Raw genomic sequence first — 24,144 nt, 5'->3', positions numbered from 1 at the left:
GGAGAGGGCTGGAGGAGCAGTCCCTCAGGGTTGTGCTCTAGGAGCCTCCTCTGCAGCATCAGGCAGTGCAGGTCTTTGGGGACTGGCACAGCTATCCAGATCTGCCCCACTGGCCATTCCCTGCTGGTGCCAGTCCTCTGGTGGTTCCCGTTGCAGCCGATGATTTGATTTCAGAAAAGTCCAAGATGTTTTACAGAGCCGTTTCAATGGAGTTGCACCCCATCCTCAGCTCCCACACACCACTGCCTTGCCAGAAACATGCTGGGGTGGATGGAGATTAAAGGGTAAACTCCAGGACTCAGCCATCCGCTCCTACAGGATGCGAGCTCTTTCTAATTGTCCGCAATTAGAGACAGTGCCATTGCTCAGGCACGTCTTCAGGCAGGAAGCAGAGCCTGGCCGTCCCTGCTGGGGCAAGCCACCTAGCCTGGAGGACGGAGGGAAGGGCTGGACAGGGAAGGGCTGCTCGCTGTGGCCTTGGGGACCACTGAGAGGCCAGCAAGTGTTCTTGGGGGGCAGGACCTGCAGACCAAATTGTTTTTAGGAAGGAGTGTGGTGAGGAGATGTTAAAGCCAGAGAAAGAAGGAATGAAAATAGCTCAGCGAGTTAACCCTTTCCTGCTTGCCTCCAGGATGAGACATCGGTAAGCAGTGAGGACTTTGATATGAATGACTCCACATGGATCTCAGCTGACCAGCACCTGAACTCCAGCCTGAGCCCCAGCCAGGACGAGAGCATGCGCAGCCCGCAGAACCTGCACGGCCAGGAGGATGGTGAGTGCCCCAGCGGGAGGGAAGAGCTCTGCGCCTCTGCCACAGGATGTTTTTGTGACTTATTAAACATTAACCAGTCCTTTCTGATCAGGTGTCCCACCTGTAGGATGGATTTCATATCAGGACAGGCTTCGAAGCAGCACTGACTCCCAGTCCTTCCAATTTAGCCTCTGGGTTCCTGCTCAGCCAGGGCCCTTCTCAGCTCGGAGCTGATGGTCCTTGTGCAAGGACCGGGCTCCCAGCTCCTCCAGAAAGAGGTCACCAAATTCTCTCCTAAGGCATCAGGTTGTAGTTCCCCGAGTGTGAGGAGGAGACCCCCATTAGTGCTGAACTGCGGGCTGTGTGCTGCCCTGCCGCAAGAAGGGTGCCAAGGCTTCACAACACAGGTCGCAGATTTCCATGCTTGGAAAACTGCATCTTAGACAGCATCTTGGATCCCTCAGGCAAGAAATGTGTAATCTGCAATAGCCAACAGTGATGAGGGCGTGGGGTGGATGTGGGTGTCTCCTCACTCAGGGCAGGCGGTTGGAAGGGGCTGAAGGTGGCACACATGGGATGCGTGGGAGGAAGTGTTTGGTGAAGAGAGGTGATGTGTTACTTCTGTGAAACATGCTAGTTTAAAATAAAAGAGCAAGTAAATAAATGGTAGAAGTACAAGTTCAGGGCAGAGTTCATCTCTGACACTTGGAAGGATTTGGTGGTTGGACTGTTACCGGCTTCTGCTCAAGAAGTTGAATCCCTCATTGTCACCAGCCCGGCTGCTGCTGGGAGAGCGAGAAAGGAGCGGAGGAGTCAAGGGACAACCCAGGCTGGGTTGGTGGTGCTTTAAGAAAGGGGACTGAAAACCCACCCTGGAGGAAAGAAAGGGCTTTTGTGCTGGCAGGTCTCCTTAGGGTGGCTTTTAGCTGCTTGTGTGGCCAGCAGCAGGGACAGCGGGGACACTGCTCTCTTCAGTACAGTATGTTGTGGCACTTGAGTTTCTATTACAAATCTGCATTTTTGAGAAACTGCTGTTTTTAACTAATGAGCACCAGCCCTGGAGTCAGGCAGCCTTGGTGAGGATGTGAAACCTGCCTGCACTGCACTACATCCCTGTCCAGCAGGACGGGCAGTGGCACTTCTGCTTGTACAGGGCCTGGCAGAGGGGCTGTGCCTGTGGCAGGAGGAAGGGTGTTTTGATGGTAACACAGCTGCTCACATTAGAACTGTTCAGCTCTTCGGGACCAGGCTGCAACCTCTGCCCCGAGCAAGCGCTGCCTCTTGTACCTATGGCCTGGTCAGGTCTTTCTGTACCCCCTGAACTTTGCCATTCTCCCGTTGGGACATCTTGGGCATGTGGCTTATCCCTCACCACTTATCCCACCCCACCCAAGTCTCATTTACAATCTAGATTGACACGGTTTTGATCCCTTTGCTGAACAGTATTATTCAACAAGACAGTAATTTAATAAGGGACTTGTGTATTTAGGCAAATCAAGATGTTCTCACTAAAGCTAAATCCTTTCTCTGTCTCTCTCTGCCCTCTTAGGAAATGCTTCTAATTTTTCATGCCCTGTGGTTTTTCTTCAGAAGCAGGTGTCCTCTTTGGGGCCCTCTTGGCTCCTTTAATTTCTTTTGTAAGTTTCAGTGGTGAGCAATAAAGCACAAATAGTGCTTTCCTTTTTGCCTGGAATGCAAGTATGCCCAGGCTGTCCCTGGGGTCAGCAGAAGGCTAAACCGGGTAGACTTTGGCATATCAGAAGTGATGGAGTTGAAGAGTAAGCAAGGCAAGCCCAGGGTTACTAACGAGGCCCATCAAGAAGCCAGGGACTGGGATTTCCATCAGGCCGTCATACTTCAGGGGGCATTTTATGGGACTGAAAAGAGGTTTTGTCACTGTGGTGAATGTCTGTGTCCTGTATCGGAGCTCTAAAATATCACAGGGGTGAAAGGCCTCCTGTCAGTCCCTCTGCCAAACCAATGCTCCCATCCAGCACTGAAACACGTGCGAGGATGAGAAGGGAATAAGGATGATGAAGCAGCCCAGGTGAGCCAGGAGGGCAGCAAGTCACTAGAGGAGGTTGGAGCAGAGAAGGAGCACGTTGTGAGAGGAAAGGCAAATTACTGGTGTGGGGAAGGGAATGTGCATGAATCAAAGTGTCAAGCACTCTTTAGTTTTCTCTCAACCCATGAAAGATCTTTTTTTGGAAGCAAATGTATTTTACCGGGTTCACACTGGCTTGCTAAGGCTGTGTACATGCAAGACTATCCTAAGGAAACCAACTCAATGTGAGTAACCAGCCCATGTAAACTGCACAGTCCTTGGAGCCCAGCTGGCCAAGGTACCCCTCACAGAGTGCCTGTGCCAGGGCAGCCCAAGGGCTCTTGTCAAAGTACTCAGTGCCAAGACTGGATGTTTATCCATGTTTCCTGCTCAGCTGTCCACCGTACCCTGCAGCAGCCCAACAGAGCCCCAGTCTTCTTCCACCAGCTGTAGGAGATATGGCCAGTGCTGCAGTGAGCCCCGCACCTCCCCTGCAGCCAGGTTGGGCTCAGCTCCGAGCATCCCGACACTGCAGCAGGGTCTGGTCGCATGCTGCCTCCTTTGGTCAGGAACTTGTTCGGGACTCAATACTCTCCTCCCTCTGGAAATCCTTCTGAGTTACTAAAGTGCTCCAGCCTGCTGCTGTCCAACAGGCGGGATGCTTGGAGTGTGTATTCTGTGAAAGGCTTCCTAAAGTATAAAGTTTTAATGAAGAGTTGTCTAGTAGGAGAGCAGTATCATCTGACATGCTTGTTTAAAAAAATCTTGTTTAAAGTACCGAAGCATCAACTCCAGGTCTTTCTGAGGCCTGGGAAGAGCAAGGACTCTCCTATGGCATACGAGCAGAGCAGTGTGAAATCCAGAGAGGCAGGAAAGCAGGGAACTGCCATCCCATGCTTTGATATGCAGGTATCTTCTAAATCTTCAGAGAGCTAAAAAGCAGCTAGGATGAAAGCCAACACCTTCTTTTGTCTCTGTGCCCAGAAACCTTGGCCCAGTATAGCCATGCTGCAACCAGCATCAGCCCTTGGAACAGCAGGGATAACAAATTAGACCTAATGACTTTGGTGGGTAAGGGACAGAGAAGGCACTGTTGGGAGAGCATCGGCAGCAGAGCTAGGGTTCCTGCTGGGTTGGTGGGCACAAGGCAGGATGCAGGACACACCAGCCAGCTCTGAGCAGCGACGCGACACACATACACTCGCTCCTTCCATTTTCCTTTGTTACTCATCCTGCGGGCCCCCGTACGGAAAACATGAAGCTCCCTGCAACATCCCATCCCCGTCGGATGTTGCTCACAGCATACATGCCCACAGGAAGCCAGCGGCTACCCAAAGCGACAGCAAGATCAACATGAATTCTTTGCTGCTGAAGCGGAGCTATTGTGCAGGACATCCTGGAGGGACATGTCTGTGGGAGCCAGCATGCATTCGGAGCAAAGTGACCCTGAATGCTGTGCTGTCTCACTGTCTGCTGTGACAGTCACCGTCCCTGAAGGTGTCCTGTGCCGGCTCCCAACTGAGTGCAGGTCCCAGCACCTGGCCCTGACTTGCTACAGCAGTTTCAGCTGGAGTCTGTCAATCTTCAGAGCCTGTCTGCATCCACAGGCGAGCGCAGCATTACATAAACCTCCTGGTTTGGTCTGGTAGATGACGCTGAGTGGGGTATCCCACCATGGGGATGCTGTGACCTGCTGGTGAGTGCAGTGCCCTTAAAAAGAAAGCAGGAGGCAGACTCCCAAACTACCGGTGTATGTGACATGGCAAAGCACTTGAACTGATGTAGAAGGTGCCTCTGTCTTGCCTGCTAATAGGATATGTCTTACCTCGTCTGTGGCCATACATCCTGCTTCCTCACCCAGGAACAGTATTCAGCCCACAGGCAGGGGTTGCTGCTCCTTAGTGCATCTTGCCTGATCCTTCTGAAGAGCAGGGAAGGGTGTAAGAGCTGCTTTTTCTGCATGGGGGGCATGGGGTTGCTTCATGGCACCATGGTGGGACAGATCCCCTTCCAGCTGAGGTCCTTGCATGCAGTCCTCACTTGACTGGCAGCGTCCCCGCTGAGCTCACTCTGCCTGGAGCAGCAGTGGTTAATCCAGACCTTGCAGAAAGGACTTTCTTAACCTACTTAACTGTGAAGGCATGTACTCCTTGGGGCATCCCTCAATGTGGCCGGCTGGGAAGGCTCCCGGGTGTGTGGACATCCCTCAGGAGTGCTCCAAGGAGGGGACCTCAAGGACATTCAGGCAGGCATTATTTCAGGGCACCGTCCTGGGAGCAGGTACGGCACGTCACTCCTGGACACCCTGCCCTGAGACCAGCAGGTAAAGCACTGAGCTGTCCCCAGCACAGCAGTCTCTCTTCTGGTGTGGCACATGTCCCACAGCTCTGGGTCACACTGCTGTTATTTGGTGAGATGACCACAATGTGCTGCACATCACCAGGTTCCCCAAACCACCGACCATACTTTCTGGGGAGGAGAGCAGCCCTCTTGCCAGCACAGACCAGAAACCAGGCCTGTGCCTGCACAGCGAGCTCAGCTCCTGCCTGTAGGACCCCACACACCAGTCTCACACTAGGCTCCATCCCCAGGGCAGCCGTGATGCCCTGCTCCACACCTGCACCTCCCTGACAGCTGGTACCTGACCACAGGGTGATGGCACCTTCCTCACTTCGCCATAACTGGGTCACTTACGATGGGTGGAATCAGATTCCCTGACCAGGGCTTTCCTCAGCCAGCCCTGTCCCTGCTCCAGGTGAGCACAAATGCACCTTTGCCAGCCATGGGGAAGGCCCAGCAGATGCATGGACAGCCATCTAACGGCTGGCCACTCTAAGAGGTGTTCTGCAAGCCCCGAGACCCTTGCTTTTCCCAGGCTGCAAAATCTTCACTGTTTTCAGGGCTTCCTGTACCAGTATTGAATTTTACCCTCTCAGAAGCCCTAGCTCAGATCCTAAACAAGACTAGGAGCAGCATCCAGGCCTTACAACAGCTAGACATGACCTTACCTTATTTTTCTTAGGCATATATTTCCTCTCTCCCCGGAATGTCCCCACACCATAATTCAGTAAGTATGTCCCTGCCCTGCCTGAGCAGTCTGGGCTGATGGCTCTGCTCCCTGTCACCTCTTCCACTGGCACGTCTGCTTCTCCTGAGCAAAGGCCTTTGCCAGCAATAAACACTCTCCTTTCGGCGTCTTTTGAAGAGCTGTCCTTTCCTGCTGCTAGACTAAGTGCAGCACAGATGCTGCAGGGCTGTGGTGGCTTCACCAGCCTGTCGCACTGAACTCGGCTCGGAGCTCCCTCCTGGCTGGTGTGGGCTCTGCCGAGTCAGTCGGTTCATACTGCTGGTGGACGGAGCAGAGTTCTGGGGCCTCTTCCTTTGTCTAGAGCAGAGGATCACAAGACTACTAGGCAGCCAGTGCTGCCTGTGCCCCCACCTTCCTCCCCATATCGAGCACTCCCAGCCAAGGGGGTGAATGGGGACAGCAGCATGAGTCCTGCAGTGTGTCCCTTGCCTGGGAGGGTTGCAGAGCCCAGCGGCTTGGGGATGGTCCCCATTCTGTCCTGCCCAAAGATCTGCGGGTGAGCAGCAGGGTCTCTCTAGGCCTGTGCTGGAGGTACCAGCTTGGTGTCAACCCTGCCCAAAGCCACCAAACCTGTTTGTTTGGTGCTGGGAGAGGAAGTGCCTGGGCAGCGTGGGGCCATGGTGTGTCCCCTCCCTGCGGCGGGATCCGGGTGGCTGTCAGTGATGGTGGCACAGGGAGAGGCTTGGTCTGCACCACCTCCTTCCCTGCTATGGTCAAGGGCTGGCTCCTGGCTCAAGCACCCCTTGAGCAGCAAGGTGGCTGGAGGAGCAGCAGTGTGACGGGTTGGGAGGAGAAGGGAAAACTGAGCAACAGAGCATGTTTGTGACAAGGCTGCTTTCTGCAGTGGGAACTACTGAGCTTTGGTGCATGGGAAAATGTCCGTCATGGGGCTGGCATGGTGAGGTCCCAGTGCCGGAGGGAGCTGCTCCATCAGGCTGGGCAGTGGAGCCGGGGGGAGACAGCACCGGGGGGCACCTTTCATGCTGAGGGAAGGGGAGCTAGCTGCACAGCACTGCCTTGTCCAGCCGAGCTTGCATGCGGATGCGCATTGTGTCCAGCTGTGCCAGATGTCTGGCTTGTCGAGGGCTCTGGTCGAAGGCAGGGACCCGGGCAGGGAGGACAGAGGGTGCACACTTCGTCTGGGACATAACAAGGTTTGCATTAATGAAGGAAGACAGGAAATAGAGAGCCTTAACTGGACACGGGCCATCCCCACCACTCCACAGCCCCCAGTGACATTTCTTTTTTCTTTCTTATGCATCTTGGAGGCAATCAGCTGGGCGGGACCTGGAGAAAACGGGCTTCGTGCTCCCGCCATGCAAGCAGTGTGCGGCTGGGGTGGCTGCGGCAGCCGGCACGGCCAGGGCCTCTCCCACTGCTCACCACCCAGTTGTGGGTGCGGGAGCCCCAGGGCACCACTTACTTGCACCTAATGAATGCAGCGCTGCCGCCCAGCCATGGCCCCCCGTGGGGCCCCTGTTCCCACTCAGTCTCTCTAATTTGTATTAAGTATCCCTTCCTCGAAGGCTTTTCTCCTCCCCTTCTTCCCCCTTCTCGTCTCTTTTGTGAGTGAATAATTTATGGCACTTTTCATCTTCCTGGCTGTTGTTCCAGGCAGGAGGTGGTGGGATGGTCTGCGCCCTCCTGACAGCCGCTTTCAGGCTGGGTGCACAGCTCCAGCCCGTGCTGATGCCATGGCAGGGTGGAAACAGGGCATCCTCCTTCTGGTAGTGATGGGAAGTCTAAGGTGGGAGCAACAACCTCTGCCATCACCCCGCTGGCCATGGGCAGGCAGAGCAGGCAGGGCCATGGCTGACGGCTCGATGGCAGTCCATGGGGGACCAAGGGCCCACTGGTGGGACCCGACAGTGGCCGCAGCACCCGAGGCCGCACAGGCAGACAGGCAGCAGCTGAGGGAGAGCTGCCCTGATGCTGGCTGGAGGCTCCCGCTGTGGTGGGGCGCGGGCAGGGCCGGGCAGCCCCTGGCCTGCCGTGCGGTGCGGGGCTGCGGCGAGGTTTCCGTGGGCCGCTGGCTCTTACATAAGCTCATTGTTTTCTGAGTCAAAAGAGGTTTTGTCTCCACTCTGGAGATGTGACAGGAGGAGGAACAATTTGCCCCATTCATCTTTAACTCTGCCTTTGGAGAGCAGCACGGTGGCCTTCGCCGACAGAGACGTTAAACCCAACCACTTCCCCGCCATAAAATCTCCTGGGGAGCAGGTGTTGGAAATCGCCCCTTCCCCTCCTGATCTCCACAAATCCAGCGCCACAGAAATCAAGGATAATCCAGCAGCCTCTTCAAAATGAAAATGCTGAGCCCTGATTAATTCATTTAATAAGTGACTGATCCCCTCCTCCCCCAGCACCGCAGCCCAAGAAGCCATTTTGCTTCTCACTCTCCTGGGCTGGGCACTGCCGGGGAGAGGCTGAGGCCACAGCAGAGGCACGAGGCAGCATCCCATGGCTTCCTTGCTGGCCTCGCTGCTCGCCCAGCCGCAGCCTGGCCTCTGCCATGGGGCCAAGGAGGGCAGTGCTTCACGGGCCTCGGGGCTGGGTGGCCTCTGCTGGGTTCTCCAGCCTCACCAGCGTCCCCAGCACGGTGCCAGGTTCTCTACCTCCAGCCTGTGGAACCCTGGCTCAAGGGGATTAAACAGGAGAATGAAATATTCCATTCTCTGACCAAAAGATCAAACCAGTTAGAAGTGACATTGTTTTTACAGTTCCATCTGCTTCAATTAGGGCGGGGGGGTGGAGCAGGGGGGCTCCCAATTATCCTCATTAGAGGGGCTCCTCGTGCAGCCAAGCTCCAGCCGTGAGCTGGGAGCTCACCAGGCTCGTGCTGGTTGATAATGAATATATTCATGGCTGCACAGCCTGGCCTTGCTCGCCTGCTGCTGCCGGAGCCCTACTTGTTATGTGTGTTTTGGGCACTCACTGGAAGCCTACAGAAAACCTCTCCAAGCTCAGAAGTTCGGTGAGTTTTACCAAAATGGTTACTCTCTGGGAGCGCGGCCAACACAGCCCCACTGCTCCTTAGTGTCCTGTTGCAGCTGCTGTCAGCAGAGCAGGAGCCTAAACCCAGTCCGAGCACCCAAGGCAGGAGGACTCCTGCTTCCTCTCCCCCAAGTTCTGCATTGCTGCAGAGTGACCAGGCCACTGCTTGAAGCTGGCCATGGGCTGGAGATGCCCTAGCAAAGCTACCTGGGGAGCTGCAATGGCACCGGCAATGGCATGATCCCGTCCCATCCGAGCTAACCAGGAGAGCGCAGCACTCCCTCCCCAACCCGTCTGCATTTTTAAGCTGGCCAAAGCCATTCCCATTTGAACCAAAGAGCCTTGGCAATCTGAATTTGGGCCGTTTCTTTGCCCACAAGTCTGAATTTAATCCACCGCTTGGTATGCAGCACTTCTGGGAGAGCATAACCTGTAAAAATGTAGAAATAAGAAAATTGTCTGTAGCTAGTGGGTTTACAGACCTCATTATTTACTTGCATTCATCCTTGGTTTAAACTAAATTTTTCTTGTAGTAGGTGCTGGTCCCTTATGTTATATGCCCATTTCATTTTTTTATTCCACCTGGACAGGTTCCTAGGCATTTTCCGCTTTGTTTTCAATAGGTTTTGGCTGTAGCAAACCCAAGGTTCATAAATGCAGCACAGTTGGGTAGAAACCTGATTTGCAGCTTCTGTGTGTGTTTCATGCAATACAAAAGAGAACACGAGACGTTGAGAAGTCAGGGGGGTCCAGACCTCACCCCAAGGACCCTGCCTAGCAGGACTGGCACTGCCGATGGGTATGGGAGCTGCAGGGACCAGGGGCAGAGCTGGTGGCCACAGGGAGGTTGGCAGTGGATGGACAAAAGCAGAGTGGGATGCCCAGGGAGGACTGGGGGTGCTCAGGGCAGACTGGGGATGCTCAGAGCAATTCAGGGATGCCCAGGGCAGGTTGGGGATGTCCAGGGTAGATTGAGGATGCTCAGGGCATGCACAGTCTTCTCCCAGGTGATGCCTCTCTTGGTCCCCCTTGTCTGGTGGGGGTTTTGTGGTATGGAGGGCCCCCGGCCCCTGCTCTGTGCAGGCAGCTGTGCCAGGGGCTGCCCCAAGGAGCTGGCAGGAGGTCCCTGCCACAGTGGTCTGTGGGATGGGCACTCATTGGCACTGCAGCGCTGTTGCTGTGGCTGTGCCCAGGCTGATGGAGAGGCCTGGTGTGCGCTTGTGCCTCTGCACACAGGAATAATTCTCCTTAATCCTTCCGAGAGGCATCACTGGATGAGGCTGGAGCCTCCCTCTGGGAGCCCCGTCTCGCCTGGCGCGGAGAGCAGAGCAGGGGGAGGGACAGCCACCATCCTGCAGGCAGGGAGGCCTCCGTGCCCCCAGCCACCTGCCTGCTGCTGCACAGGACCACGGCCGCACCAGCGTCACTCCTGCCCCCATGCCGAGTGCACAGGGTGCCAGTGGTGGGTCTGGCTGCGTGCCCTGGGAAGGCGTGCATGAGGCAGAGAGGCAGCAACCTGGCTGGGACAGAGCGCCCCAAGGAGCATGGGCTGGTGCGGGAGCTGAGTCGGGCAGGCTGGGCTGCCTCTCCCACGATGGGGAGAACAAAACATGTGGGGGCCTGAGCGCCCGAGCTCCTGGTGTCCTGGGACAGGAGGGATATAGGGGCAGGAGGTGGCAGTGCCCCTGGCATCCTGCCCTTCAGGGCTAGGCTGAGCCAGCAGGAAATGCCCTGCTGCTGTGGTCCAGGCTGCAGCTGCCTGCTGGAGCCCCACCACTGCAGCATGGGGGCAGGAGACCAAAGCCAGTCTCCAGGGGTGGCTCAGAAGGTGCTGCAGAGTAGTGTTGGCTGCTGAGCTCCCCTGGAGCCCTGCACTCCATGGCACGCAGAGCCAGTGCTCAGCCCTGGCTGGGAGCAAGGGCTTCTGCCTAGAGCCAGCCTTGTGCCGGGGAGGGTGACGCCTGCCACTGGCCTGGAGCACCCAGCACATAAACACCACCCTGGGGATTAGGTCAGCTCTGGTCATTGCTTAGATGATTAAGTGGATCAGTGCAAGGGAAAGGAGGGGGAGGGAGCTCTGCTGAGTGGGGAGCTCGAGTGGGGACCTTTTAATTTGGGGGCTCATGGGGTCAGGAGCAGCCTTGGCACAAGAGTGAGGCTGGGCAGTGAGTGCTGGCGCCTGTGGCTGGGCAGCTGGGGACATGCAGCGGCAGCCCTGGCTGGCCCCGATGGTCGGCTTGGATGCCCGGGTGTCCTCAAGTCTGTTTATTTTAAGGGATACAAAGTCCCGGGCCACTGCAGGGTTGCAGGAGCACTCACTGAGCCTCTCATTAAAGTTTCCCATGGGTGCTGGTGGGGGGAGGAGGAGGAGGGTGGGTGGCAGCAGCTGGGCACCGTCCTGCCATCCCGCACCCGCACACCTTTGGACCTGACACCCATGCACCGAGAGCTATTGGCACAGGCTGGGGCCGCCCTGGAGCCCGACCCCATTGTCCTGCAGCAGCGCGGGCCGGGTGCAGGGACCGCCATCTGCTTGTCGCTGCCGGCAGCTTCTTTGTTCGCCGCCCAGCGCACGCTCGCGCAGGAAGCAGCTCCCCACGTGCTTCACCCTTTCCCTCTCACGGAGGCACCTAATGAAATAAAGGATTTACTACAGTGAGGGGGAGGGAAGGGGAAATGGGCTGAGCAGTTGGAAAATGTCGTGCCTGGCCCCAGGGCTGGGCTCTTTGGCTGGGTGCAGGCAGGGCTGGGTGCAGGCAGTGCTGGGCACTGGCAGGGCTGGGCTCTCTGCCACGGCCAGGCTGTTCTTCAGGGCAGCACAAGGCGGGTGGCCGGCATGGTGGGAGCCATGCACGGGCAGGGAGATGGTGCCAGGACCTGGGAGTGTGAATGGAACCGAGACCAAGCAGGAGGCGGGCTGTGCGCTGGGTGTACACGGCACCGCCGTGGCTGGGCCCCTGGCCCAGTTCAGGTGGTGGGGGAAAGGGGTGGCCATGCAGCCTCCATGGGGATGGCTCCGGGACTTGTGGAAACAGGGAGGCAGGAGTGTCCACATAGGGTGTAGGAGGTCACTTGGGCTTTGAGTGGGACAGGAGGGATGTCCGTGCAGCCCCTGCCCCCTCCCCACATCAGTGTGCCAAGGGGCCTTACCAGGCAGTGTGCCCAGTGTGAACAGAGCTCCTAATGCTGCTTCCAGGCAGCACGAACTCAGGGTTTTCCCGCCCAAGCTAGCCTGTCCTCATGTGCCATTTCCATGCCCCAGTGCTCTGCAGAGCCACCAGTGCTGGAGCTTGTTGCCTCCCACTGCACCCAGCCCTAAATGGGGCCAGGAGGACCACAACGGGAGGCGGGGGACCTGGCGGGGAGAGGCAATGCCCCTTTCTCCTCCCTACAATGCAAACAGAAACCGAAAAGGACCAAATTCCAAAGTTCTTATTCAAGCCCAGGCGCTGTGGCCCCAGGTGGAGGCGTGGGGACTGTCACCTGCCGGAGGGATGGGTGGGCCAGGTGCAGGGCACGGGCAGCGTCCGGCGTGCTTTGAGGGACAAGGGAGCAGAGCTGTGCAATGGCCCTGCAGCTGTGGGCACTGGTGTCCATGCCTCCAGCTGCTGCATCCCAGGGCCTGAAGCACAGCTCCCAGCAGTGCCCACAGCAACTCACCCACCAAGTGAGCCCAGAACAGCCCTGGCCACGCAGGGACTTTCAAAGCAGCAGCTCATTCACGCTGCATGTGCTGGTGGTCCTGCAGGTGGGCTCAGGGGAGAATGGCGCTGTGGGGGGCACTCCCTACCTCAGGGACATGCTCCCAGAGCACCATGGGGGTGACCACACGTTTCCTTGCAGATGACTCCTCATCAGAGAGCTGCAGCGGGAATGGCTCCTCCACCCTGAACCCCTCCACATCGAGCAGCACGCAGGGCGACAGCGCCTTCCCCGAAATGAATGGGAATGGCACTGCGGCCCCCATGGACTTCACCACCTCCGCCGATGACCAGCCCATCAACCTCTGCGACAAGCTCACGCCTGCCCATGTCACCCCTTCCTACCAGTCGGACAGCTGCAGCGCTGATGGGCTGCGCAGCAGGGTCAAGTATGCGGTGAAGACAACGGCAGAGGTATGGCCCAGGCTGCAGGTGACTGCCACCGGGGCTGGGTGGGATGGGGCAGCTGTGTGTCCCCGGCTGGAGCTGGTGCAGGGCATGGCACATTGGGAGCAACCGCACAAGAGGTGCCCAAGGCCAGGCAGGGATGCAGCTCCTGCCCTTGCACCAGGAAAGCACAGAGGGGGCGGCAGGGCTGGAACTCTTTCCCTTGCAGGGAGGGAAGGACAAACGAGCACCACGCTCGCCTGCCGATGCTGTGGCAGAGCAGCTGTGCGTGGCTGCACTCCAGGCTCAGGGACACTGCTGCTCAGCAGAAATCAGCCCAAGCACCAAGTGAGCAGTTGGCAGAAGGAGGGAGGGATGGTTTGGGAGAGCCAGGGAGCATGCCCTGTGCCCTGCCTGCCCCAGAGTCAGGGCTCTGCAGTGGGCTCACCTCGCCCCCAACCACCTGCGCTGCTGCCGCCGCCAAGCAAGGAGACACCTATTCCCGCTGGGTCTGGGCAGTGTTTCCCACAGGGTCAGTCAGAGCCACAGCCCCCACCAGCCAGCGCCACGCTGCCTGCACTTTGGGCCGTCACACGGTCCCTGAGGCCGCCATGTTCCCCTCTGCCCCAAGCAGGCAGGAGCAGGCACTTGGAGGAGCCCATCCCCGGGTTGCAGAGGGACATCAGGAGATGGGCCAGAAGCAATAAGCCAAAGAGAAAGGGCTTTTTCCTTGTGACCGTGGGCAGGGGAGAGCAGGCAAGGGCTGCTTGCGATAACCCCCATCTCCTCTCAGTCCCCTCCGTACAGCTCCGGCAGCTATGACTCCATCAAGACAGAGGTCAGCGGCTGCCCCGAGGACCTGACCGTTGGCAGGGCCCCCACGGCCGATGAAGATGATGATGACCATGATGACCATGAAGACAACGATAAGATAAATGACTCGGAGGGGATGGACCCAGAGAGGCTAAAGGCCTTCAACGTAAGGAGGGCTCTGCAAGGAGGGTAAGCGTGCCTGCCTCCCACCTCTGTTCCCATCATCTGTCTTCTCCTTTGCAGATGTTTGTGCGCCTTTTTGTGGACGAGAACCTGGACCGGATGGTTCCCATCTCCAAGCAGCCCAAGGAGAAGATCCAGGCCATCATCGAGTCCTGCAGCAGGCAGTTCCCCGAGTTCCAGGAGCGGGCACGCAAGCGCATCCGCACCTACCTCAAGTCCTGCCGCCGCATGAAGAAGAACGGAATGGAGATGGTGAGTGGCCACCCCACTGCCCTCCTGCTTGCCACCATTCCTGGGGCAGCAGGTCCCTGAGCACCTTCTCTGCTTGTGTCTCCACAGACCAGGCCCACACCGCCACACCTGACCTCAGCCATGGCGGAAAACATCCTGGCTGCTGCCTGCGAGAGTGAAACGCGGAAAGCAGCCAAGAGGATGCGGCTGGAGATCTACCAGACCTCCCAGGTACAGTGCTTGCGGCTGGAGGTGGGTGTGGGGAAAACAAGAGAAGTTTCTGAGCAATTTGGCAAAGCATTTTTAAAAGCCTTTCTGAAAGTCACAGGGCTGCATAACAGGGCCCTGTGGTGCATCTTGAGGCTCAAGCCAGCAGTGCTGGGGACACTGGTTTGTACTGGCCACACTGCAGACATGGGAGACCAGGTGTCCCCATGCCATCCCTCTCACTGGCCACAGAGGACAGCTGGACTCCTTACTGGAGTAAGTCTGTGTTTTCCCCTGTGCAGGACGAACCGATCGCTCTAGACAAGCAACACTCCAGAGACTCCACAGCCATCACCCACTCCTCCTATTCACTGCCAGCTTCATCTTACTCCCAAGACCCAGTCTACATCAATGGAAGCCTGAACTACAGCTACCGTGGCTACGGGTCCCTGGGGGGCAGCCTGCAGCCACCCGCCTCCCTCCAGACGGGCAACCACAGTAATGGTAAGTGGCCGCACATTGTGCCGGGTCCCATGGCAGCACGGGGAGCCCACCCAGCCATCGCCTCCTCCCCGTGCCTGGGCAGCGCGCTGTGGGCTCCCTGGCATCCTGTGCTGTGCAGCTGAGCTGGTGACCAGGGGCAAGGCAGGGGCTGCTCCCGTGGCTCATGCCAAGCCCGGTCACGGCAGTATCTCTCCTGCCGCTCCACAGAGCTGCTCCGAAAGCCCCTCTTCTGCAGCTGACAGAGACCTCTGCCCTGCTGCTCAGCTTGCCTCATCCATGGGCAGTTAATTGTTGAACTGAACTTGGACGAATGGTCTAGGTGGCACTGGTGGGGGGAAGGAGTGTCACTTGAAAAAAAGAGAATCTGTATCAGCTATTAATTATTAACAGAAGCGGGTGCCTATCACCGCCCTGATCTCGTTGCTGGTATGAGCCATTCCTTTCCCAGCATGTGTCAGCTGCTCTCAGAGACAGGGACGGGATGGGGACAGGACTGGTAAAGTTCAGGGGCTCTGCAGCAGCACCTGGGGCACAGTGAGCTCCTGCTGCAGGTCAGGAGGGTGACGAGGGGCTGGGGGATGCATGGGAAAAGCAGCTGGCGGAACAGGATGGAGGCTGCAGGGCAGGAAGGCAGAAAGAGAGTGCAGGCCAGGCTTGAGAGGACAGCTGAGTTAGGAGCAAGTGAACAGTGCAGAGTAGCCTGGGGCTGATGAGGGCACCTGGGGAGGTGCCATGGTACCTGGTAACCACCTGGCACCTGGGCGAAAGAGGTGTGGGATGGGGCAAAGGCTCTGCGCTTGGGCAGCAGCACTCCGGGTTTGCCCTCCCGGCAGCAGTGGCAGGAGGGGCTGGAGCCCATGCTGGTCCTTGGCCAGTCCTTTGGCAATATCTGGGCTGCCTTCGCTTGCCCCAGTGTGCTCTAGGCTCCTGTCCTGCCCCTGCCCACCCCAATGGGAGTGAGGATTTGGAAGGATGTGATTTCCGGAGCCCTGATAGATGCCTGTCTGGGATTAACTCTTATCATCCCTTCCTAATGCTTCTTAACCCTGAATAAAGATCCCGCCCTGGCCTCCAGCTGCTGAGACCTAATCCTTGCAGCCACAATGGAGGCAGCTATGGTTCCTCCCCAGAGCAGCACAGGCACCCCTGGCTGCCTGCTCTGCCCAGCACCCTCCTCTTGCCTGGCCCAGCTGTGAGTGCTGGCTCCTTGACAAGAGGCAGTGAACTTGCAGAACCATCTCAGAGCAGCCCCAGTGAGCTCAGGCCCCAGGAGGAGCAGACAGGCCCTGGGTGTAGCACACAGCAGCAGCACACAGCAGCAACTTGTTTCTAATGGATTTTTAAACTCTTTGCAATTATTTTTTTTTCCCCTTTGCCCAAGCTCTTTGCCAGTCCTTTAGAGGTAAGAGCATGCTGCTGGAGTGCTGCAAGGAGCTGTGCCTTCTCCTGCCTCCAGGAGCAGAAAGTCTGCAGGGGTTTGCTGCCCAGAAGTGTCTTTCCCTCCATCCCCCACCTGAGGCAATTCTTGCTCAAACCCACACCCCCAGTCCCTTCTCCTTCCCCCTTGTTGAGCCGGGAAATGGGCTCCGTTTACTGCTGCCTTTTCTGTCCAGTGAAATTGCTTTCACATGAGAGCCTCCTCCTCCACCACCTCCTCCTCCTCCCCCCCCTCCCCCCCCCCCTCGGAGCGCTGATTAGCCTCGTGTGGAAGTCCTCCGCTGGTGCCACTCCCTCCGCGGCATTTGCTGCTCCAGCGTTGCTTTCCTTGTATGCTTTCCTCCCTCCCTGGGGCGATGTGCTCCACTCCCTGCTGCTGGTCACCAGTGGCATACATCTGGTCCCGGGGGGGGGGGGCTGCTGACCTCTTCTGGCCTGGTTTGCAAACCCCTGCAGCACCCGGTCCCTGCTCCATCTTCCTGCATGTCCCACTGCTGCATCAGGCCACCCAGCAGGAGCTCAGCCCTCCTGAAGCCTTTCTCCAGCATCACCGACTGCTCCATCAGCCTACAATGCTCCAGCCCACAGCCAGGGCATTAATTAGTTCAGTGTCTTCTCTTTCTCCTTACCCCGAGGCTGCAGCCTTGCCTGCCTCCTCTCCCTAACTAATATTACATCTCTAGTACATGTCTTTCCTCTTCTCTCTATTTCTAGTTGATTGTGTGATTCTGGCACCTGTTTGGCTTCTCTTATTTAGTCCAACATGAAGCTAAATCCAGTTTTTCCTGTGCCTTTCCCTGGCTGTGTCACCCCTCAAGCTGTGTATCAGCTTTCCTGCCAAAGCCTTCCACGCGCAGCCACTCAAACCAGGCTGCACACCCATGCACATGGTTGTGCACACGTATCTGCAGCCAGCCAGAGCCGTGGCTGACAGTGTTCACTGGGTCTTGGAGAACTCGATAATTTTGTGCCGTTTTGCAGGTTTCAGATCTGTAGCAACATGGGGGGACTTTGTGAGCTGGGGCAGCTGAGTGTCCTGTTCTGCAGAGGACAGACATGTGCACGTGGTGGGAAGCCAATCGCATGTGATAGAGGTGCAGCAGAGACCGACTCAGGAGAAAAAAAACTATCCCTGCCCATCAGACAGATCATAAATTTTGCAGGACTTTATTTCATTTACGGACTAAGCCACAGAAATGTGCAGCCTAGTAAGACCATTTAGCCGCCCAAAACGGTCTACCTAAGGCTGAGCACGTAACTGCGCTGCTGGCTGGGGCAGTGCGCGAGACCCCGGGCAGGCCAGGTCTCCCCCTTACTGCACAGTACAGCCCAGCCCCATGGTGCATGTGCTTGGCACAGACACCCTGTAGTTACCCAGCTCTAAGCCAGAAAAATGCCCCATGCGGGTTGTTACTTGCCATATGCAGAAGAAAAAACAGAACCTGGAAGATGATTTTGACGGCCAGGTACCCTCAGGTGCAGGTTTAGCTTCTGGCAGAGTGCAGTCACAGACCCTCCCTTCGCAGAGTGGATGGGACAGGCTGTAGGATAGGATTTTTGTCACGTTGCCTCTGAAGTCTCTATTCTTGTTGTGGCTGTTGTAGAGGCAGTGACTTGCCTTTGCTGTCTGCTGTGGGAGCTGGGGCTTCTCATGTCCAGGGTACCGCACTTTGCAGGGACCTTCCTGCCGCTGCAGAGGTCCAGGAGCAGCAGCTCCTGCTGGGGATCTCGTCGCGGCAGGACGGACACAGGCGAGGTTGGCCTGATTTTCCCTCTTGCTTTTCTTGGCAGGTCCGACCGATCTCAGCATGAAAGGTGGGGCCTCCAGCACAGCCCCCTCCAACAGCACCAGCAGGGGAATGCAGGCTGCCCAGCTCAGCCCCACGGAGATCAGTGCAGTGCGGCAGCTGATCGCTGGCTACCGAGAATCAGCAGCGTTTCTGCTTCGATCTGCAGATGAACTGGAAAACCTCATTTTACAGCAGAACTGACTCCCTGTATCTGCATCGCTCCTCTGTCGAGAAGACAATTTATACCTGCTAGAAAGAGGCTCCCAGCGGTGTCCTGCTCAGGACCACCATTGTCCTCCCGTGAAGTGGCGGGTACATGTAGTTTTAGAAGGTGGAATCCAAAAGACCTGTTTTCTTTTACACTCCAAGCACCTGGGACTTCAGGCACAAGGACATGTTTTTGAACCGTACCAACACCCGTGCGTCCAGCTAACCAGAAGCCAAACCTGCAGCTTGGAAGGATGTGGGACTTTCAAGGGCAGAAGGGAGCCTGGGGAGGTTTGGGGCTGCAGATGTATTTAGAATAACCTTTGTGGACCCAAATGTTAGATTCCTGTCCCCAGATAATTTCCAAGTCTTAGGTGAGCTGAATCACATATTTATTGAGAAATGGACCCTCCTCTCCCCTTAGTAATTTATTTTTCTGAAAATGGATTCTTTTGAGTTTGTACAGATTGCCAGTTTTTTTGTCTGTCTGATCAGAAGGAATTTATTCCTGTGAAATAACACATTCCATATCACTACACTACTAATTTCCAGGCAGCTCTGCCTGTTTCTCTGGGAAGCCCTTGTCCCACCAGGAGCAAGTTTGTCATCCAGCCCTAGGCTTCGAGGCTTCTCAGCCTCCAGTAAGCATAGGTGGCAGCTGACCAACAGAGCAAGCAAGCATCCTGCTTAGACCCTCGTTCTAAGCAGTCCCGTAGCAGCAGTGGGGTCTAAATCTCCCGCAGAGACTCAGCAAGCTCAGCAGACCTCTGTCTAGAAGGACGTCTCGCACTCATTTAAGTCATTGCAGATAAGAGAAGGAAGGAAGGAAATACCCGAGAAACACTGTCTTGCGGTCGTCACCATCCGTACTCTACCTCACACTCCATTGTGGGCTTCTTCCAGGACTGGCCAAGCTGGTCCTGGGGGACAGTGAGCGTCGCAGACGCGTGGATTGTGCCGAGGAGGCTGGAACCAACCCAGCAGATCCAGCGGATCCACCAGCGTCCTGCTGCTGGGCGGCAGCTCACCCCCACCCAGCTGTGCCCAGCTGTTTGCTCCAGCCCGCGTGAAACCAACCCTGGGGTAGCACCAGGAGAATAAACCGTTTAGGAACTGCATGGCTGTAATAAAGGCTAATGCCACGTCTTTGCCTGAAAAGTGAGGTCAGTGCGGCGAGCCGCTCGCGCTGCTGCAGAAGACAGAGACAGGCGACATTCAGCAGCAGAACTGACGAAGTCCTCCCCCTCCTCCCTGCTCACAGTCCTGGAACAAGCCCACAGTTCCCCAAGTGTGGAAAAAATGTAGTCCGATGTCCATTCTGCCCTGTTACCACCCCCACCCCCCCATCCCCAATAATGCACTTCGTTTTGCTCAGTGCAATACCTACTACCAGTGCTGCTAAACCCAGGGACTTCGCTCAGGCACGGAGATGCTGAGCTGAGCCAAGCAATGCAACGTGCTCCGGAGCCACATAGAGCAGCAGAGACCAGCTGCCAGGGATCCCAGCTCCTCTTCGCACCCCATGCCGGCGCAGCTCCCCCCGTCCAGGCAGAAGTCCTCACCAGGAGATATGAATTCGATAAGTGTAAACTCCTAAACGCTCATTTTAAAGGTAGATACTTTTGCTCTTTGAAGCCAGCTTTTTTGTTCTTTTTCGGCCACTCTGAGCCAGCGGATGGGGGCTGCTGCTCCGTGGGGAGCTGATGCTGCTGGCACGGGCTCAAGCTCAGTGGCAGCGCTGGTCCCAGCCAGGAGCAGACCCAGGCAGTTTACTCAGTAGCCTTTATACCTGATTATACTCCACACACACTGGAAGATAGACAAAACCTCTACCCTGCTCTTAGTCTCAGTACAGAAAAAGCCACTGGCTCCTGAGCACAGGCTTGCCTGGCCCGGCAGCAGAAGGGATTAACCGTTGCATTGACTGTTTTGCCCGAACCATAAACTTTCCATAGCATTTGGAGAAAAGGGACCTAAGCCCTGGCTGTTGGGCATAGTCAGGGTGTCCGTGCAGAGATGGTGGCTTGTTAGACCTGAGCCGATGCTGGAACAGGGAGCATCACGGCCGTCACGAGGATGCCTGGTCTGAGTGCCCCGTCCCGTCCCTGCCCGCAGCAGGCAGGAGAGCGGGGCTGGGGCCGGCCCGGGACACCAGCCTCCCCCCTTCCCCCCGAGCCAGGGTTCAGACTCACGCTTTCCCCAGCACTTCACAAGCCCGCTCGGTTTGCCCACTACATCCTCCCATACTTGGAATTTATGTAAATATTTATTTTTGTGTGAATACCATGAAGTAACAAACCTTTTGACAAAATATGTAACCGCAGCCATCCATAAAAGTCTTAATGTTAAGGAAGGAGAGGCAGAGACAATCGCTGTCCCGGAATTCTCTCTCTCTGCGATATCCCACCCGAGTCGGTGCCTCCCTCCCCGTCAGAGGCTGTCAAGAACATTTAGCCATAAGTTTGCCATCCAGTTTACTGAAAAAGAGGTTACCCAGGGGCTTACGGACAGATCACCATCAGCTACAGTTTGTTTAAAGTTTTATTTATACAAGTTTTAGCTGTCGTTACCAGATCACCTTTGAACTTGTCTTAGCATGTATTGAAGTTTAGTAGCTCTTACACTTTGTTAAACTGCTGTAGAAGACAGATGAGGCTCATGGTTGCATAGGAAGGTATCAGTCTACCCTGTCCTAACAACTGATGTTCATAACTTGCAGCTGAATGGTACAGACTCAGATTTCCAAAGCCCCGGTGACAGCCACATCTGTGAGAAGTTATGAAACAAATGGGATTGACTACGAATTTCTGTCAGGGATCTTTTTATTTTCTTTTTCTTTTTTTTTTTTAATTTTTTCAGTGAGCCGCAGCTTTATAGTTTCTTTGGCACGAGCTCCACAGACATCTCAGTGCTCTTCAGCTGATCCATGCTCAGTTGCGGCTCTTCTGTGCGCCAGGACTGTTTGACAGCCACATTCCTGCACTCTCACTAGGCAGGACGGGGTCAGGAATCGCTAGTCCGGGTTCTCAACGAGAAGGAATGAGCAGGAGCAGAATACACCGGCTCTCCAGATATTCTGAGCGGTGGAAGGAGAATGCTGGGTTAGCAAATGGTCTGGACGTTTTTGGTTTTGTTTAAGAAAAGCTAATCACTGGTCGAGAAAATAGATTTATTTTATTATTTTATTTTATTTTATTTTAAACACAACCATCCTGCCCTGGATGTGCGGTTCCCATGATGGTGTTTCTACATGGGAGAGCGTTCCCGGGATTGTGAGCAGATGTAACTTGTACCTCCCTGATCCAAAGGGCCACTTTCCTCCCACAAGTGGCCGTCGGATTTAGTACCAGTTCATGAAAAAAAAAAATGCTGCTTTGAACTCAGAGGGTTAATATACTTTTGATTTGTAATTTTTTGTAAAACTTTTTACAAGGTAGCATAGTACTTCACCAGAATACCAACTACGATCCGTCCATGGTCTGATTTTTATATAATTTAGTGGTGCTTTAGAAACTTTTGTTTGGTTGTTTCAGAGCTGTACAGCTCAGTTCTTCGCCTGTATCTACCTAAGACCAATGTGAACCTTTGTATTTTTGCTCCTAATTTTGGACTCAGTGAAAGTGTACTGTTTACATGTACAGAACTCCCGGCCCCTGTGTGTTCTGCAAGACCTGCTGTTGAAGAGGAAGATGCACCTCACCCAGTTCGTCTGCTTAACCAAGCCACAGCTTCACTCACCCACTGACACACGCACCTACTCTAAGGAAGACCCCACAAAATTGAAACACCCTTTAAGCTATTTTGGGTTTTGCACAAGCTATTGTATTTTTTTTCCGATTTACGGATTGGCTGCAATTCAAATCGAGAGCTGATCCGGAGCTCAGTTAACTGAAGCACTAGAACTCGAACAGGCACAGTCGCACTGCTGTTTCACCATCCTCCCCCTGACATCCGAGGCAGGAGGGTGAAAGCCACCGAGCTCAGTGTAGGGTTCAAACAACGCAGAAGAGCGGTCAAGCCAAGGGAGCTTGCAAGGAAGCAGGGAGAAAACACTCATCAGCGTAATTGGAAACACTTTACCGAACCTGGTGAAATCGCCCGAGCTGGCCGCTGATTTCAGATCAAAAGGGAGGGAGCGCGTTCCTCGGTTGGCGGGGGGCTCTGAAATGAAGCAGAAGATAGCTCTTTGGAAAGTCGGTGCTTTCCTGAGGGCTCAGATAGAAAGCATATGGCACTTAATCCAGCTTTTAAGGTGACACTTTATTGCTTAATCGATTCATTTTGAAATGGTATTTTTGCAGATAGGCACCTATGCAACTTAATGTGGCTCTTAAGCAGATGAGCACTTCCTCCTCAACGAGCTTGATAAGAGTTATTTGTGTTATATACTGTGGATTTTTCCAGTAAATGTGGCTTAATATTTTAATTCTTAGAATGTGTGTCTATTATATATGTGATGCAACTTAATTCTGTTCTGTTTGTGGAATGATTAGCACAGGCCAACTCCCTGTTCCCCTCACTTAACAAAGACCAATGAGCTGTTAATCAAGCTGTTATCTCCATGGTATTACTTGCTAAATGCACTGATTTCATAAGTATGTGGAATCCTTTTTTTTTTTTCTTTTGAATCTGTATATCATATATAAGACTGAATCTACTTAATAAACACTGTATAACGAAAAGGGCTTTCTCCTCCACCGTCGAGCACCGCTGGGTGCTGCAGGCACCAGGCGCTCTCCAGACGCTGCCCCTCGCCCCATCACCAGCCCGCATTTGCTCCCCAGCCCCAGCCTATGGGCTGTGCGAGAGGTTGGTGTGTTGGTCACCAAAGCGGGATCTAAATTTAGATGTTAAAAAAAAAAAAAAATCTTTTGGTAATTTTGACAAAAGCTGTGCTTTCCATTCCTTAACAGACAGCCGCGGGTACCATAGAGAGCAGCGTTAGCACTCACAAGGCTAGTCACAAATTTTATGCTTAACTTATATTTTGACAAAATTAATTTTGTGAAGTGTCTGTTTTTTGTGAAAAGAAAAAAAATGGAGTTTTCATTGAAGTTTGTGGAAAGTTCTCCCTCTCCCTCATGGAAAATACTGATTTTTCGTTATCAGCTTTATTCACTAAGTATAATAAATCTTTGCATCCATAAAATGTTTATCTCAAAGCACTGTGTAGATAAAAATCTGATTTGCATCAGTGGCTAGATGACAGTCAGGAGGACCCAGGAAAGACAAGTCGAATCACTTCACAGCTTTGGTGGAAACATCGCGTTTCGTTTCGCATACGGGCGCCCGCGACGCAGCATGGGCAGGACCTTCCCCAGCTTTGCTGCTGCAGCCATGAGCGATGGCCAAAAGGACCCACCTGAACGTTTGCGCTTGTAAATAATCGCCCGGGACAGCACATCCCAAATGGACCTTCCACAATAATTAGTTAACGTGTGCGCGTACCCACACCCCTGCGCACACCAAGCTAACGTGAGGTTTTTTTAGCATACACAGGTAAAGCACCTTCCGTATGTCCTTGACATAGTCAGGTTTAATAACAGTAAGCCTCTGGATAAGCTTTGCTCCCAAATTTCAAACAGAGCAAGGGAGGCGGCTGTAAGCCATGGGGATTAGCAGCCCTTGGTCACACTGGTGTGCAAACCCCTTTTCATTACCTTTGGAAATATGTGCCGGTGCTTCCGCAGCCACACTGGCGCAGGTGTCTTGGCTGGCTTGGAAAGACCCCTCTGATTGCAGCTGGCCCCACCGCGGAGCCAGGACACTCCAGAACACGGCAGAGCCAGATCCAAACCCCAGGCAG

The 24,144-nt window shown here is 55.0% G+C and overlaps 1 protein-coding gene across 3 annotated transcripts in view; it reads left to right on the top strand.

Moving 5' to 3' along the window:
• NOL4L (nucleolar protein 4 like) overlaps nucleotides 1–23,392 on the top strand; it is a 66,294-nt gene extending 42,902 nt beyond the window's left edge. For all 3 annotated transcript variants that reach the window (XM_064465571.1, XM_064465573.1, XM_064465574.1), the window contains 7 exons: nucleotides 632–773; nucleotides 12,722–12,993; nucleotides 13,760–13,945; nucleotides 14,023–14,214; nucleotides 14,302–14,424; nucleotides 14,703–14,904; nucleotides 18,133–23,392. In XM_064465571.1, the coding sequence (XP_064321641.1) occupies nucleotides 632–773; nucleotides 12,722–12,993; nucleotides 13,760–13,945; nucleotides 14,023–14,214; nucleotides 14,302–14,424; nucleotides 14,703–14,904; nucleotides 18,133–18,332 (1,317 nt within the window). In that variant the 3' untranslated portion in view covers nucleotides 18,333–23,392. The remainder of the gene's footprint in view (nucleotides 1–631; nucleotides 774–12,721; nucleotides 12,994–13,759; nucleotides 13,946–14,022; nucleotides 14,215–14,301; nucleotides 14,425–14,702; nucleotides 14,905–18,132) is intronic.
• Nucleotides 23,393–24,144: the final 752 nt, after the last annotated feature.

This window comes from Phalacrocorax carbo, chromosome 14 (genome assembly GCF_963921805.1).
Source record: "Phalacrocorax carbo chromosome 14, bPhaCar2.1, whole genome shotgun sequence".
In the NCBI taxonomy this organism is placed as follows: Eukaryota; Metazoa; Chordata; class Aves; order Suliformes; family Phalacrocoracidae; genus Phalacrocorax; species Phalacrocorax carbo.
The sequence above is the reverse complement of the archived record's forward strand: the minus strand, read 5'-3'. Positions and strand labels throughout refer to the sequence as shown.